Consider the following 18,107-nt stretch of genomic DNA (forward strand, 5'->3'; position numbering starts at 1 on the left):
CATGTGGAGAAGGGTTTATAAAGATGGGTAAGAAAACCATGAGGACTTCAAGGAGACACGAGGAGGCCAGCTAGGTGAGCTGCTTGCTATTCAGCCTGTCAGGGAAGCATCTTGAATTCTTTTTTTTTTCTTTTTTTTTATTTATTAAAAATTTCCACCTCCTCCCCTCCTGCCATTTCCCTCCTACTCCAGTCAGAAGATCTGAGCATCTTCAATTCTTTAGCAGAGATTTAAATAAGTTCTCTTAGTAGTTTTGAAAGAGTCGGTGCCTGAGGGAACAGAATTTCTTCAGGCTGCAGCTCTTGCTTGTGTCCTAGCTGCTGCTGATAGTGGTGGAGTTGCAGCTGCTGACTAGGATAGCTGAAGTTTAAAAGACAAGTTAAAAAGAGGACAATAATTGGTACCAACACGGGGTACCAAAATATTGCATAATGTTTTATGATTTTGTCTTTTGGGGGAACCCACCACTCAAATCGCAAATAAATCATACACAAAGGCTTATTCTTGTGAATGCCCAGCCTTACTTTGGCTAGTTTCTTGCCAACTTTTCTTATCTTAAATTAAGTCAACTACCTTTTGCCTCTGGGCTTTTATCTTTCTTACTTCTATACATCTTACTTTACTTCTTTCTCTGTGGCTGGCTTTGTAGCTGGGTGGCTGGCCACTGATGTCCTCTCCTTTTTGTCTCACTGTTCCTCTTTTTCATCCTTATTTCTTTTTTAACTCTCCGCCTGCTAGCTCTGCCTAGCCTTACTCCTGCCTCACTACTCTTAGGACCATCAGCTGTTTTAGACAGGCAAAGAATCACAGCTTTACAGAGTTAAACAAATGTAGCATAAACAAAAGTCACACACCTAAAAATAATATTCCCCAATACTGGCCACAAAGCATGATGACCAGAGTTCAAGTCCAAGGCCCTGAAAGTTGTCTTCCGACCTCCACACATTCACCAAGGGAAACACACATAACCATTCTCATTCTGTCTGTCTCTTCTCTCTCTCTTTCTCTCTCTCAACAGATGAATAAGTTTAATAATTTTTTACCTGTTTGAATACAATAAAGTATTTCTGGGGCTGGGGAGGTGGATCCGCAGTCAAGAGCACTGATGCTCTTTCAGACAATCTAGATTTCATTTCTAGTGCCCACAGTGGCTAACAAGCAACAACCATCTGTAACTTCCATTCCAAGAGATCTACTGCCCTCTTCTGGCCTCTAAAGGTACCAGGCACACATGTGGTACACAGATATACACGCAGATAAAACACCATCACACATAAGATAAATAATAAGATCAATACTCTTGAAGAGAAAGCAGATGTGCACCCCTGTAATCCTAGTACCTGGGAGCCTGAGGCCCAGAGGATCACAAATTTTGGTGCACCCTGAGCTAAACAGCAAGTTCCAAACTATTCTGGTTTATTTGACAATGCTATGTCAAAAAATAAAAAAGAATAAAAAAAGCAAAAATGATTTTCCAGTTCTATGCTGTAACTTATTTAACATGAAGCCAATACAGCGGAAGACAGGGCTGGAGCTTTACAGCAGTGTTGAATTCACCTGTGGAACGCATGGTACATGAGCATCATTCATGTACCCTCGTGTAAATAAAACTGACAGCACAGGGTGACCATGATGCAGAAACAGAATGAAACACAGAGCTGTCTCACTCAAGCAAGGCTTTTCTACTGTGCATTCCACAACTAACATCAAAAGCAAATGTGGGTGCACAGAGCAATGAGAATATTATTCTTTAACTGGACACAAAAGAGGTCAGAAGATTAGAGGAGCAGGTACAGTTGAATCAGAAATTACAGACTAAACAGCAGTTTGCCTATAGCTGGACAACATTTGGGTGCTGCAGCAACAAAAGCTTTATTCATGCAACTGTTGCTTTTCCTAAGACTACAGATAATAAAGACCAATCATCTAACATTAGTCTGGGGAGATTCTCAAACAAATCACCAAAAAGAGAGCAAAAGAAGGTTTTACTAAGAACAAGCTCTAAACAGCCTTGATGCCCCAATAATGGAGGACGTAGGATCACAAGCATTAGGGACTGAGAAAGACAATAGTGGTAAGCTGTCTGGAATCCAGATCCTCTCACAGTCTCAAGTGATGTGCACATACAAGACCAGCAAGATAATGGGAGCAATGGTAGTAATACAAGGAAAATGTATAGATTAGAAGTGTGGTGTATATTTACTCTAAGAGTCTGAAATGCCTATCCTTCAGGAATTTTAGAGCCTTCAGAAAATGTCTTGAATTGTTTCCCAAACTTGAGATTCCTGAACAACAGAAGCAACAGTTATAAATAAGAACAATAGCACAGTAAACAAACTGTTCCTGTGGCTTTGAGTAGTTAGGAAAATGACACAGGAGGGGAGCACACGGAGCTCCCACTTCCCCCAGGGGCAGCCACAGTCTCCAGAGTCTCTGCCTTTCACTGCTCAGTGTGTGCTCCTGACAGAACATACTTCTAAAGGTGGTTGGTGTTGTTTTCCTTTTCAGAACTTATTTGTTTAAGACACTTAGAAGGATAGAGATCTAAATAATAAGAAATTTTATTATTAAGTCCTAGTAAATAACACACAAATTCCTTATTTTACTCATTTTTCTGAAAAAATACAAGTACATGTTTAATTTTAATAACTCATTCACTAAATGGGACACTAATAAGCTATCATTTACTGAAGACTAAATTAACAGAGTAGATGGAAAACAACTTTAAATTAAAATTGGAACATTTTCCCAGTTTTTTTTCTTCTTAAAAACATTCACCCTCTAAATGAGAACTATGTGGGTTCCCTCTGAATTTTAAGGCAAGGTTGCCATCTTGTGGCTCACGTTGGTATCGCTGAGGCTCTGAGCCAGTCACTTCACCTTGTGAAACTAAAGCCTTCAATCAGTTGAGCATTTTAAAAGGCATATGCAGCTGTCAGCAGGAGGACTACAAGTTAAAAAGAACTAACTCCAGAACTGAACTGTTGGGTAACAATTTCCTACAAGTTGAAACATCCTATCCTGGAGGAAGACTCAGGAGACTCAGAGGAAACCACCTTACAAGGCCCTCAGAGCTGAAACTTAAGATTGATGATGCTGGTCCCCAAAGCTACGGAGGCCAATATGAGTCTTCTCTGCTCTGAATGGTGAGTCCCAATGCTTGGAGAAGATTCTGCCTGCTGAGCCACCTGCAGGCCATGCAGAGAGCATCTTTACCCCTGTTGGGTAGTCAACACCTGCTCCTGCAAGCAAGCCCCCTCCCATACCTCTCTCAGTAACTCATTGGACATTTGGTGTAATCGCTGCTTTGGTTGGTTGTTGGTTCCCTATCTGAAGTGAGCAGCCTTATGTGACAAAATTAACAGAGTAAATGGAAAACAACTTAATTTAATTAAATTAAATTAAATTTAATGTGTGAAACAGGAGAGTTTCACACACCTAACACATTTTCTGTTAGGGTTCTTCAGTAATGTGCAAAAGTCCTCGAGTAACTGTTCAGGTCACAAAGCTGGAAACGGGGCCATGTCCTGCTGTTGGAAGGCCTTGTTGGACAGAGGTTGCAGTCTATCATGGCCTGACAGCTTTTTCCAAAGCTCAACATTATGATACCCTCTCCTCACTCCCCAGCAAGACTTCCTGCTCTCTACCTGCCCTTATAGAAAGTGTCCGTGGACCCAGAGGACTGACCTCATCTGAGAGCTCTCTATAAACCTGGATGCCTGGTTTCTCTAGAGTGACCATTAGCATAGTTTGATTCCAGAAGCCTCCCCTGCTGCACGTACAGTAATTAATTAAGACTTATACTGGGAGTTCTGCTATAGCATCTTGTTCCCACATACAAGGCCTTATGATAGGACTGTGCCACTTAATGCAAATTAGCCTTTGTCCCCAGGCTCCCCAATCCTACATATTTTACATACTCTGGAATAAAGCTGAGCTGATTCACTGAAGTCATCTCCCAGAGGGCTATCTCCACCATACCCACAGCTAACCAAGCCCCATTCCTCACTTCTGACCCCCTCCCCCATGGACCAGACCAATGCATCAATGATCTGGAGGGAGAAGCAGAGCCACATCTTACATTTACCATTCACACCTTGTTTTAAACTTGCTATGAAAATAATAAAATTTTAAAATTAAACAGAGAAAAACAATAAATAATTTTACTGCATTTACATTATGATTATTTCCGATGGTCTCCAATTTGTGTGCTGCTAGCTTACTAGCTGTCCCAAGACTTCGGGTCACAAAGTCTACCCCAAAAAAGCTCAGAAAAGAAGTTGTGTGAGATAGAACATATACCACCACCTCTCTCTCTCTCTCTCTCTCTCTCTCTCTCTCTCTCTCTCTCTCTCTCTCTCTCTCTCTCTCTCTCTCTCTCTCTCTCTCTCTCTCTCTCACACACACACACACAGAGAGAGAGAGAGAGAGAGAGACAGACAGACAGACAGACAGACAGACAGACAGACAGACGGAGAGGGAAACATACACCGCCTCCAACTTAGGGCCTAGGGAAGAAAAAGAAGAACTATTAGAGCCTGTGGCCTGGACTGCAAAGCCTGCAGGAAAATCTCTGTCCACCCCTTCACCACGTTTCAAGTCTCTGCTTGAAAGCTAAGTCATGCTCAAACACTATCCAGAGTACACTGAAATTTCAAAATAATGTCTCAGAGAGGAATTAGAGGAGAAAGACCCTCAGGGGGAAATGCTATATTAATTAGTAATAAAGTTCATTTCAATTTTTGCAATTCTATTTTCTCCCAAATTAATCAGTGATAATAGCAATGACTAAGACTTCAGTTGAAAAATCCAGATGACAGTGTCTTTCTGAAGGCCCAAGACATCTTGGATTGTAAATTCAGAGTAAACCAGTTCCATGTGTAAATCTAACTGCAAACCTACCTTTCTTACCTGATTCCAAATCTACTAGCTCTCCACTTTATTCCTAATCTGAAATTGCCAAATCATGAAAATCATGTTATCTTGGTCTCACTAATCATAACAGCAACGATACAGACTTCAGCCTTTTGGGAGATAAAATTTAGACTCAGCTCATCTACCTCCCAAGAGAATTGCTGATCTTCCTGAAAAGCTCCAGAACACTGCACTACGATGAGCCTCTGACTGGTGAATAACTTCCAAAGGGGCAGGAGGACGCCGAGGGGAGGCTTTTAAAAGAACCACGCAAGGCAAATGGGAGATGCTCCTACAAAGATGATGGTCCCCACACCTCCCTTGCTTCTAAATACTTGGGGAAACGTACCCCAATCTTCAAATGACTTTCTCTCTTTGAAATGGGAGTATCACAGACAGGCTAGAAATTCAATAGAATCAGTCAGAGCAGCTTCAGGCCACCTTTGATCCTACCTCAATGATTAGCCTGGCTGAAGGAGGTTTGGGACTGAATCCAGACAACAAAAATGAGTCCATTTGCTTGCTTCTCAGTGAATGCTCTTGGAGCCCGCAGTAACCGAGCAGAGGCAATCAGCACGTATGCACTGTTAGAGTTCTGAAACAAACATGCCATCCTGAATGGCCCATAGTATGTCAAAGCCACCATGTGCACTGTGCTGCACTGAACACTTCATGTGCAACATCACTTATCTCTTCAATGGCATGAGGGAATATCATCTTAACGATACGAACATAAAGATTAAATAACTTGCCAAAAATCACAAAATTTAATAATCTAGAGAAATAGGGTTTGGGTAAGGCCAGTGGTTGTCCTCGTATCTTCCTAATCTGTTACTGGTTCCTAATACATCATCCCCCTCCATACCTAATATGAAACGTGATTCCCCTGCCTCTTAACACATGTACTATACACTTGCTTTTTAATGTTAGTCAGAATCTGCTATGTCTGGGAGCTAACTATGAAATCTAGGTTACTCTCTGTTTCTCTCTCAATCTCCTTTCTTCTGCTCACATCTCTTACTATTCTTTCTTCCTTTCCTAATACAAAATGAAAACTAGAAAATATTATTTTCTACCAAAATCCATCAATTACATGGCATGTCAGAAGCAGCCAGTCAAAGAAAAAATATAAGCAATGAAAATGTAGTGGCTGAAGATGAGAGAGTAAAACAGCCACAGGCAGTGACGTCACACACCTTTAATCCCAGCAGCCACACTAGCTTGCCAAAGAAACTGGGCAGTAGTGGAGCATGTCCTTAATCCCAGAACTAGAGAGGATTATGAAATGAGAGGAGACAACACTCAGACTGAGTTGCATTCTGAGATTTCCTGGAGGCAGGTTCACCATTTTCAGACTAACATCAAGGTAAAGTCAGTAGCTAGCTGTTTTGCTTTTCTGGTCTTCAGGTTGAACCCCAATATCTGTCTCTGAGCTTTTATTAATCACGCTACAGAAAAAGAATTATCTAGCTACTCTGCTATACTTGTAGATCAGAGAGTAACATAATCATTATCAGGGAGGCTGCATCCAACAACTGATGTAAGCAGATACAGAGAGGCACAGACCAACATTAGGCAGAGCTTAGGGAATCCTGTGGAAGGGGGGAGGAAAGATTATAGGAGCCAGAGAGGTCAAGGACGCCACAAGAAAACCCATAGAATCAGGGCCCACAGGAAACTACAGGGACTGAACCACCAATCAGGGAGTGTGCATGAGACTGACCTAGGCACTCTGCATATTTATAATGGTTGAATAGCTTGATGTTCTTATGGCATGCCTAACAGTGGGTGTGGGGGTGTCTCTGACTCTTCTGCTTCCTCCTACTGCACTGCCTCATTTAGCCTTAATACAAGGGGATGTGCTTAGTCTTACTGCAACTTAATATGCCTGCCCTTTTCTGAAAGGAAACAGGAGAAGTGGATCTGGGGTAGAGGGGATATGCAGGGAAAAGACTGGAAAGAGGAGAGGAAGGGGAAACTGTGGCTTTGAGAAAAGAACAAAACAAAACAAAAGAAGGATCTAGCAGTTTCTATTTCATTTGAAAGGGATTATTTTTATCTATTCATCCTATATATCAATTAGCATCATATTTAAGTATACTTTCCATAATTAGCACAGCAAAGTAAAAGATAGGCAGATTAATAATTAAAATAGCATTTCCCTATAGCATATTTACAGATTAAGATAAAGCTTATTTTAAACTAGAACTGTAACATATGCAAATTAATGAAAGATAATTCTACAATCATGTCTTTCTAACAACCAGGCCTTATTAACAGGATGGAATGCTAGGTAGTAAATCTTTCTAATGAAAGTACAAATAAAGCATGTGAGTTCTACTGATCTTTAATTCATATCAAATATATACCCCTTGAATATTTAGCCTAAATATAACTGTATTCAAATACAGTGTGTGGAGTTCTAACTAATGGCCAACAAAATGAGTACAATCTGTGTATCAGCTTTTAAAATTTTCTATTAAAGCTGTTTGAAAACATTTTCATTCCTGCAGTGAGAGGCATTAAATCTCATCAACAGCAGCTAGTAGGGGGAAAATGTAGCCAATAAGGAAGAACAGAAAAAGAATAATCTAGCAATTTCTATTACATATGAAAAGGGAGTCTTTTATCTATTCATTCTATATATAAACTAGCATCACATTTAAGGATGTTTTAAGTGATAATACGTATCACAAAGATTTCAGGTTGCAAATTTTTGTTAATTGTTATCAATTGCCTTCAAAGGAAACGTTTACAAAATACTGCAGTTTGAAGAGCAAAACTGTGCTGAGAAAACGGTTAAAACAAAGAATGCCTCCATCTACCGGTGAGCTCAAGGCAGTGCGGGCTCTGAGCCTTAAGGACAGAGACAATGGAAAAGCAGTATTATAGTAAGCTCACTTTCTTTCTTCTTTCTTTCCTTCCTTCCTTTCCTTTTGTTTTTTTCGAGACAGGCTCTCTCTGTGTAGCCCTGGCTGTCCTGGGACTCCCACTGTAGACCAGGCCAGCCTCAAACTCAGAGATCCGCCTGCATCTCCCTCCCGAGTGCTGGGACTAAAGGCATATGCCACCACCACCCGGCTAGCTCTCATTTTCTTAATAAAACTAGTATATAGTTGTGCATGCACACTTGTGTAATTACTATACTCATCAGGGCAGGCCACCATTGCTGCCCAATCTGCAGTTATAATGCAGCGGTTTTCTAAGGATGTTTCTGGGACAGTAAGGCCAACATCCTCTTAAAGGAAAAAAATGCAAATGACCAGGTTCAACATTCAGGCTGGAAACTCAGGTAGGAATAAGGATAGTTTGGGGACCAAGGGGAACCCAGTAGGAAACTACATCTGAAAACAACTATTTTTGTAGTCAAAAGTGAAATGTAAACAAATCGCAGAGGAGTCTATAAAACACATTAGAAAACAACACTAAAAACTAACACTAAGCAGAAGTTCCCAGGTAAACAGAAGGAAAGGTGTGGCAATGACAATCCACACAGAACTACCTGCAGGACAAGTAACCACATGCTCTCCACTCCCTCTGCAGCTAAGAAATTAGACTAAAAGTTCAAAACATTACCAGCAGCAATTTTAATTTCTTTACTATAACAATATACATTATAAAATTTAAAAAACTAAAGAGAAATGTGCAGGAAATATCGTCTGTACCTGATTATCTTTAAAGGGTATTTCCGTATTAAAAAATGAGACAGCTGAATAAATTGGTAAGAACGCCTCTATGTAAAAAACACAATAAAAAGAGCAACCGAACATGCATCTTTGCCAAACTGCTGAAGTCCTAATCGTCTTACACTTTTATGTTCCTAAACAGACTGAGTAAACCAGTGACCACTTATGAAGGAATCTAAAACATAAACAAAGACAAGGGGACTTGTCCCGCACTTTAACAACAGGATGAGCATTACATGCCAAGTTAATACTACGTATTTATAATTGATTTTAAATATAAATTTATTTATATATAATTCATTTAAAAATGTTTTTAAATTTTTAAAATTTAAAATTCACCAGAATTCTACTTTTAATAGTGTTCTATATATGAAGCAAAACAGCATTATAACTGTGACGTCCCAGGCTCTCTGTCTAGTAACTCAGTGCACATTCCATGTCCTGCGGAAACCAGCACAGCTCGAGAGGCAGCCTTCTTTACCTTTTCCACCTTTCCACCGTTGATGTCACTGGGAAGGAACTTCTTGCCAATTGTTCTCAAGTCTGTCTAAAATAAACATTCCATTATTAAAATAGAATTATAGAAAAATATCTCATTACAAAAATATCTCTAAATTCAGTCTTAAGAACAAACATTAAGTAAACATCTTCATCTTTAACTAACTGTAAAATGTATGCAGTCACTATTTTCAAATTATTTAGCCAATGGTTGTATTGTTTAGTGTACCAATAAAGCAAACAGGAAGAGAGAGAGGCATTTCTTCTTAGTCAAAATCTCTAACAAATTACATCCATTATGATCTTATTGAAAATTAATGTCGTAATCCAAAGACCAAATGACAGCTTTGAACTACAATAACACCGTATGTTACAACAACTAAATCCTATATAACCTTAATATTCAAAGACATGAAAACCAATTACTCCAACAGCTCTGACATTCATAATATAGCAAAGCAAAGGAAGCAGCAAGGACCGGTGTCACAGGGATGGCAAAGCAGCAGCAGCTTTGCAGCAGGAATATTTTCCCTGCTTGTACAATCACAGAAAGAGAAAAAAGGAAATTAACGGCTAACTATAAAAATGCAGATATACATGTAACTCAGCAAACCACTGCACCCAAAACTCAAACAGAAACTAGTTACTAATATCACAGCATCTCTGCTAAAGAGAAGACTACACAGTCCATATAAAAATGGTATCCTCTTCAGAAGTAAAACCTTAAGATAATCTAGAAGGTCTTTCTATGGAATACATATCTGAAGAGAGATAATATATTGTGTTGTTAAAGTAGTAAACACCAATAGTGCTCAATAAATTAAGACTGCACTTAATTTTTTTCTGAGCAATTCAAGTACTTGAACATTAAACTACATGCAGGATTTTATGCCATTGCTTAATATTCTTACTTCTCTATAGATGAAAAAAGGAAGATTTTTTTTTTCAATCAGAGCATAAAGGAAACATCTAGGAAGGAGAGAGAGAAGGTGGAGAGATGGCTCAGTGGAGTTACCAGTACCCATATGGTAGCTAACAACCATCTGAGGATCTGGCAACCTCATTTGATTCCCCAGAACACCAGACACAGACATTTATACGGGCAAGCAAAAACACTCATATCCTTGAAATAAAATAAACAAATCAAGTTTTTTAAATAAATTAAGGCTACAGCTAAAGTTTTAATGCAAATTAAGTGGAAAACTGTTTTAAAGAATCGTCAGTTCTTTCTATTACAAAGCTGATAAAAAATATGATGGATTCTACAACTAATGAACTTTTCCTTTCTCATTGTACTCTGATATTTACAACTGGTTAAGATTAGGTCATTAAATTCAACATACATCTCTATAACTTAAAAAGGTGAACAATTAAAGATTTCCTCTATATTATTTATCGTAACAGTTTATGATATAGTTTTCATTGGAACAGCTTTAATTTTAAAAAGGGTCTAATAAAAGTTAATAAACTTAACCTACATTGAGAGCAATCAGGATGATGTCATTTATATTAACTTTGCCAGGAGAGCTTGTACACGCTTCAATACCTTCATCTGAAAGATACCTGTTAAAATAAAATAAACAGCTAATTATTATTACCTAAACCCAATATTAAACAAAAGTTTACAATATGCAGTTTTCTATTAAATACTAGGAAATACTGAACATTCCAGTCTGTATACTATTCTGACACTAGTTCAGAAGATAGATAGATAGATAGATAGATAGATAGATAGATAGATAGATAATCTTTAATAATCTATAACAACCGTGTGTGTGTGTGTGTGTGTGTGTGTGTGTGTATCTTCCTTTGGTATGAGAGAATTGTCTGTATTCTGTCAATTATGTTTTAAATAAACACTGATTGGCCAGGCAAAAAGTATAGGTGGATCAACCAGACAGGAAGTAGAGGCAGAACAATTAGAACAGGAGAATGCTAAAAAGGAGGAAGCCCATTCCTCCCAGTTCTGCTCAGACCACCGAAGAAGCAAGATGTGAGCTGCCCCACTGAGAAAGGTACAGAGCCATGTGGCTAACATAGATAAGAATAATGGGTTAATACAAGCTACAAAAGCTAATAAGTAGGGCAAATCAGTTTTATAACTTATGGAGATCTCTGTGTGATTTTCTTTGGGGCCTGCCGGCTGTGGGACCTGTGGGAAGACAGAAACCCCGACAAGCAGGCCCACATGTTACATTTCTTTGTACCCTTAATGAGATATTGTGTGAACAAAATTATTCATATGCTTTCTGAAAAAAGCTAGTTACACTCAGTCTGTGTATGAGCTACTCTCTCTGTAATGATAGAAACAATCTCTGCTCGACTATCTGCCAATGCAGTAAGCTTTTAACAGAGGTTGAGCTACACTGTAAAATTAAGGCTAAAATAACCACACTTTTAAACCTGAACAAACTAAGAACAAGTAAATCTCCTCCTGGATTCTTGTCCACATTACCTTCTCACATCCCTTCTTTACTACCACATCCTCAAGAATCCTTCAATAGGCACTACTTACTCTAAGGGACACAGGAAAGGCGGCCTTAACAGTACAGCCTTTACCTTTTATGTTTCTTAAATCATCACCTTATTATCCTAATGTTCGTTTTCTCAGTCAAATCTATAGTGATATTTTATTTGTGTTTTAATAAATAGAGCTTGCCTGATGATCAGAGTGCAAATATAGCCACACTAGTCAGCCATACAGGCCCAGCAGTGGTGGCACACACCTTTAATCCCAGCAGCTACACTAGCTAGCCAGAGAGGCCAGGCAGTGGTGGTGCACACTTTTAATCCCAGCACTAGTGAGGAATATAAAGTGGGATAAGACAAGAACTCACTCTCTTTCCAGTCTGATGATTTCTTAGAGGAAAGAGCTCTCTAGAGGTTGGCTGGTTTGTTTCTCTGATCTTTCAGCTTGAACCCCAGTATCTATCACTGGGTTTTTATTATTCATGCCACTTCTTATTAATCATGCTACACCAACTCAATCTTACATTTGGACAAAACAATAATTAATTTAAGAGTGGAGAAACTGCTGTATCCAAAAAAGAAAAAACTACCTCTACCCGTTCAATTAACCCATATGCAATACAGGGTTGGTTGGTTGGTTGGTGAATAAATTCTATGATTCAAGTATAAACCATCTTATAAAAACTTCCAACAGCATCTCAAATGTTTTATAATCAACATCAACTTGTTTAACCAATGGGCTAAAGCCACCGTCCATCATCACTAACCACATTCTCCTAGTACTCAGAGAACTGGTCTAACAACTAATCCAACAGTTATCTCAAACCCATTCTTGATGAGTCAGTAACTCCACCATTTACCTCCAATACTGTGCTAATTCTAAAACATTTATAAATGTACATTTTTATGTTATTTGTGCATTTGTTTGAGGTGTGTGCACATGTACTACAGTATAAATGTGGAAGTCAGAAGACAGCTCTGTTATTTCTCCCCTTCCCCTTTTACATAGGATTAAACTTAGGTTCCTAGCAAAGTACCTTTACCTATTGAGCCATCTTGCAAGCCAAAATGTGAACCTTATTTTGAAACAGCAAAGAAACAAGGAGTGAACAAGCTTGGTATAGTGGCACCTACTTTAATACCAAGATTTGGAAGGCAGAGGTAGAAAGACTATCAAAAGTCTGAAGCCAGACTGGCCTACATAATGAGTTTCAGAATTACAAAGCCAGATACTGTCTCATACACACACAAACACACACACACACAAGTGGAGGGGTAAAAGGAGTGACAAAGAAGTGGACAGAGAGGTAGGAGGAAGTAACAACTTCACAGCAGAAAATTAAAGATAACTCCAAATGAAGGTAGCCAGGGAAAATAAATGTAAATATGGCTATACAAGACAGTAAATCAAAGTTGATAAATCTATGATAAAACCAAATATATAAAAGTGTATGCATGTGTGTGTGTGTGTGTGTGTGTGTAACTAAAGGGTACTACTAATGCTTAGAACCATAATAGTCATAAACTAAAATCCTGAATGAAAACAAGTACTTCAGTGGGTAGCAGGGAGAAGACAGTTCTTATGTAAGTAAGCCACTAAAGTAAATAGACAGTAGATAGGAACGAGAGTGCAGGAGGGACCATGAAATGCAGATGTGTAAAGTAATCTCAGATATTTAAACATTACTTCTAAGTCAAAACAACTACGGTAATTTCCTTTATTCTCTCATTTTTCATCTGTTCATTACTATTATATGTACATGAAATTCTAATTAACCATCATCTAAATTTACTTCTATAAATATTAATTAAGCCCTGTGATAAAATGATGAAATTTTTACACTGTCCTTCAAGGAGCTGATTATCATCCACACAGTTTAACACAGCATACAGATAGGTATTTACAATGCCAATGTAGTTGTCACAAACAAAATGAGAAGGAAGGCTAAGTAGTTTGGGGAAAGGAAAACTATATGGAAAGGGGATATTAAATGCCAAAATATGAAAGTGTGAAACTATCCTTGAACATTCTGATTGGAAATTGAGGACAGAACTGTAAGTCTAGTCTGAGCCTAATTTGAGAAAGCAACAGTAAGGGAAATGAGTGATATGTTAAATGCCGATGGAGCGGTTACAAAAGCACAACTTTCCAGCCTCTTGCACATGAGGACACAGAATGCAATAACTAACAGAATACTGACCTATCTCCTAAAAAGGTAACCCTTTAGACTTAAAGGACAACAGCTACCAAATAGACTGAATCAAATCTTCTAAAGTAACCAAACTTTATACCATCAATTTTACATATAAAGAAAGAAGTCCCAGATATATTAAATTTGTTGAAAATAAAAACTTAGTTGATAGAAAAATGGAACCAAAAATGTCCCAATTACCATCTCAATAGTCTTACTCTGTAACAGAGTCGTATTTATCAAACAACTAATTATTTATAAGAATATGAGCCGGACGGTGGTGGCGCACGCCTTTAATCCCAGCACTCGGGAGGCAGAGGCAGGTGAATCTCTGTGAGTTCGAGGCCAGCCTGGTCTACAAGAGCTAGTTCTGGGACAGGCACCAAAGCTACAGAGAAACCCTGTCTAAAAAAAAAAAAAAAAAAAAAAAAAAAAAAGAAAAGAAAAAGAAGGAAGGAAGGAAGGAAGGAAGGAAGGAAGGAAGGAAGGAAGGAAAGAAAGAAAGAAAGAAAGAAAGAAAGAAAGAAAGAAAGAAAGAAAGAGAAAAGGAGTATGATCTATGCAAGCCAATTCTGATGGTTATTCTTGGTTGTCATCTTGACTATATCTGGAATTAGCTAAAACCAAAAAAATGGGGAGGGCACAGCTGTAAGGAACTTTGCTTAATTAGAGGTAGAAAGATCCGCTTCTAATTCAGATCTTTGGAGTGGGTAGAAATGCCTTTTATCCAGAAATTTACCTTTAATCTGGGTCATACCTTCTGCTGGAAGCCTATTATCAGGACATGGAAGAAGGAAGCTTTTGCTCTTTGCCTACTCACCCTTGCTCTTGCTAGCAAGTCCATTAGTGCCTATTTCTTCAGGCGCTATATATACACTATATATTCCAGTGTATACTGAAGACCAGCTGAGACATCCAGCCTTGTAGACTGTGAAACTACTGGATTCTTGGATTTTCTGTTCATAGGCACCATTGCTGGATTAGTTGGGCTGTAGTCTGTAAGTCATTCTAATAAATTCCTTTTATGTATAACTAGAGATTCATTTTCTATGAGTGACACTATAAAGAACCCCAATACATCAATATTTGTGTAATTCAATTTCTTAATCAACTTGATACTTAACACAGACACACACACTCCTAAGTGTGAAGACACACACTTCATAGTAAAAGATCAGGAAACAAATATAAACAAATGAGGAGAGTAAAAGGTTACTAAAAACAATTTAAAATACCCATTCTTAGGAAAAAATAAAAAGAGAAAGTCTATGTAAGTGTTGTATGAGGTCACTTGTTTGTTCTCAGCTGCTCAGCCCCAAAATAACCACACAGAAACTATATTAAATAAATTACTTCTTGGCCTATTAGCTCTAGCTTCTTTTGGGCTAGCTCTTACATCTAAATTTAACCCATTTCTAATAATCTGCACATCACCATGTGGCTGTGGCTCACCAGCATAGTTCAATCCAACGTATGTCTCTGGCAGGGCTACCTGGCTTCTCTCTAACGCCACCTTTTTTTCTCCCAGCATTCAGTTTAGTTTTCCCCGCCTAGCTCTCTTCTACCCTGCTACAGGCCCAAAGCAGTTCCTTTATTAATCAATGGTAATCACAGGATACAGACAGAAATCCCACATCATATAAGTTCTTCAATCATTTCTCATTGATGGGACCAAATATCTGATAATAACAAACTTGAGGAAGGGTTTACTTGGTAGTCCAGCTTTATCAGGGCTGCAAACTATCATGGCAGAGAAGACATGGAGGCAAGATCAAAAGGTAGATAGATGGTCACACTGTATCCACACTCAGGAAGCAGAGAAGTTAGGAAGTCAGGCCAGGCTATCAAATTTAGAGGCCCATCCCAAATGACTCACTTTTACAGTCTCCCAAACACTCCACCAGCTGGGCATCAAGAGTTCAAATACAAATGCAAACCACAACACTATCACTAATGAAGGGAGAGGAGCTACCTTCACATAAATAGGAACAAGATAGCATACAGTACCTTTCCAACACTGCCTCGTAATAGTTTCTATGTATAGCAAATTACAAAGTGAGTCTGAGTCTTGGTTTCCAACTTAACAAGTCTACCTGCTCACTTTCTAAAGCTTACTCCAGCTTTACTGCAAAACTGTCAATCAACAGAGCATCTACTCTCAGCTCTTGCATTTTAGGACCCCTTCTATAAATACTTGGCTCTTTCACAAAAGGATTAGCCTAACTTAATCAATATGTGGCATTTATACATTACTCTCTTTTATAAACACTGAAAATGTCACTGCTAACAATGAATAAGGCAAGTGGTAAAAGTAAAAAGTAACAAAATGTACTGTAGCCACAGAACTCAGCAACCAGGAACAACAGTGTTCACCAGATCAGGCTGTCACCAGATAAAGAAACTGAAAATTGGAGCAGGTACACTGCATAAACTCCCTGTACAAACCTGCCCAACGGGCCACCAGGGAGAGGAATTACAATCAGTTCCTTGTGCCATCTGTGAGTCCAGACTCCAGAGAGCAGCTGTTACTGGAACAGACAACAATGCACTCATCTGTGCCTTCTCCATCTGAGACTTTCGAAACAGTAATATTACAAACCTCTCACCACTAAACTACAAAAATACATCTGAATATATTTTATTGACAGGCGAGACACTGAAGGGCTACATTTCGGGGGGAAAAAACTGATTAATAGTTCCTCACTGGCTTTATCTTCAAATAATGCTGCTTTAAAACACAAATGTAATCAGCTCACAAAATTTTCAAGAAGGTAATTTAAAATAAAAAAAGAAAGAAAAGAAAAATCTTCCTTGGAATAGTCTTCCCCAGCAAAAAGCACACCTTGATGATTCAATATCAAATAGTCAGTCCCGAAAAATCACATACAAGTAACATTATGTAAACTAAGCAGTCTGTATTTATGTCTTTAGGAATACATATGCTTATATTCATACATAAATGTATGTAACAACAATTAATAAAAATAGAGGCCATTAATTTGCAAGAGAGCAAGGAGGGACATATGGAAAGGTTTAGAGCAGTAGTTATCAGCCTGTGAGCCATTCAAACCCCAAAGGTGTCACATATCAGATATCCTACATATCCAACATTTAGATTACAATAACAGCAGCATTTATAATAATAGCAAAATTATAGTTATGCAACAAAAATAATTTTATGGTTGGGAGTCACCACAACATGAGGAACTGTATTAAAGGGTCACAGCATTGGGAAGGTTGAGAACCACTGCTCTAGAGGAAGGAAAGAAGGGGAAATTATGCAATTATATTTTAATATCAAAAAATTTTTTAAATATTCGTTTTTTTAAATGCTTCCCTGAGTTAGCAAAAAGGCTCAGTTAAAAAAAAAAAAAAAAACAAAACAAAAAAAAAAAAACACCGCACTTGCCATCAGGCCAGATGATTCCAGTTTGACCCCTGGAGCCCATATGGTGGGCTCTGACCTCTATGCAGCACCAGTGTACACAAGTGCACACACAAATACACATGGATGGATGGAGAAACTAGACAGACAGCAGACAGTCAGACAGACAGATAAAGGTGATAGTTAGCTTATAAAATTTCCTTTTTCATAAAAAATGATAAAATTCTTAGTGTTAGTTAACTGGCAATCCCAACCAATTTATTTAACTTCAAAAATAAGCAGTTAAAATTAGGCGGAGAATGACAGAGTCAAGTGGCTTAAGGGCCACTGCCGCCAACAGCCTTCACCCATGTTCAGAAACAGACATGTCCAAACAAACTCAAAACTTTCAAAACTGAATTGGCAGAAAACTGAGATGAAAGACAGGCTACTATTTCAAGCTCATTTATTTGTTAGATCCATATAATGGGTCTTTGTTAATACCCTTTATCACTAATATGATCAAAGCAAAGCCAACTTGCCCTGATCTATTCTCTGAAAGCCAATAAAATCCGTGTCTACTGGCGGGCCGACACACACATGCAAAGGCCAAGGCTCACAGTGGAAGGCTGCCCTGACTGACGCAGGAGGACAGGGGAGGCAGCTGTGGTCAGATCTGATTTTTAGCCTTCGTGTTTCTTTAACACAATATGCACGCCAAACAAAACAGACTTCAGCAGGCATGAGGAATATCCACTATGAGTTTATTTAAGTTAGCCACATATCTGCTCCTGATCACCTCCCAGCTGTGTTGAGATGAAGTGTGGCACTGTGAGCGAGGACTTCTCAAACACTCAATGACAGCTGGTCTTCTCAGGTGCCATTCTGCACAGTATGGGAGAGAGCAAAGACAGGACCACACCTGCAGCTATATTCTTACCAGAGGGGATGTCAGGTTGAAGGTGTCAGATCATTTGTGTTCAT

At 38.6% G+C, this 18,107-nt stretch overlaps 1 protein-coding gene across 4 annotated transcripts in view; it reads right to left on the reverse strand.

Moving 5' to 3' along the window:
- Tdrd3 (tudor domain containing 3) overlaps positions 1 to 18,107 on the reverse strand; it is a 135,814-nt gene that overhangs the window by 69,310 nt on the left and 48,397 nt on the right. For all 4 annotated transcript variants that reach the window (XR_007594859.1, XR_007594858.1, XM_050159518.1 and 1 more), the window contains exons 2-3: positions 10,577 to 10,661; positions 9,082 to 9,147 (exon numbers count right to left, since the gene is read on the reverse strand). Coding sequence is in view for 2 of the 4 variants with exons in the window: in XM_050159518.1 (XP_050015475.1) it covers positions 9,082 to 9,147; positions 10,577 to 10,661 (151 nt within the window). In the remaining 2 variants the exon portion in view is untranslated. The remainder of the gene's footprint in view (positions 1 to 9,081; positions 9,148 to 10,576; positions 10,662 to 18,107) is intronic.

The sequence above is a fragment of the Alexandromys fortis genome, unplaced genomic scaffold (genome assembly GCF_014885135.2).
Source record: "Alexandromys fortis isolate MF-2015 unplaced genomic scaffold, M_Fortis_MF-2015_v1.1 scaffold_113, whole genome shotgun sequence".
In the NCBI taxonomy this organism is placed as follows: Eukaryota; Metazoa; Chordata; class Mammalia; order Rodentia; family Cricetidae; genus Alexandromys; species Alexandromys fortis.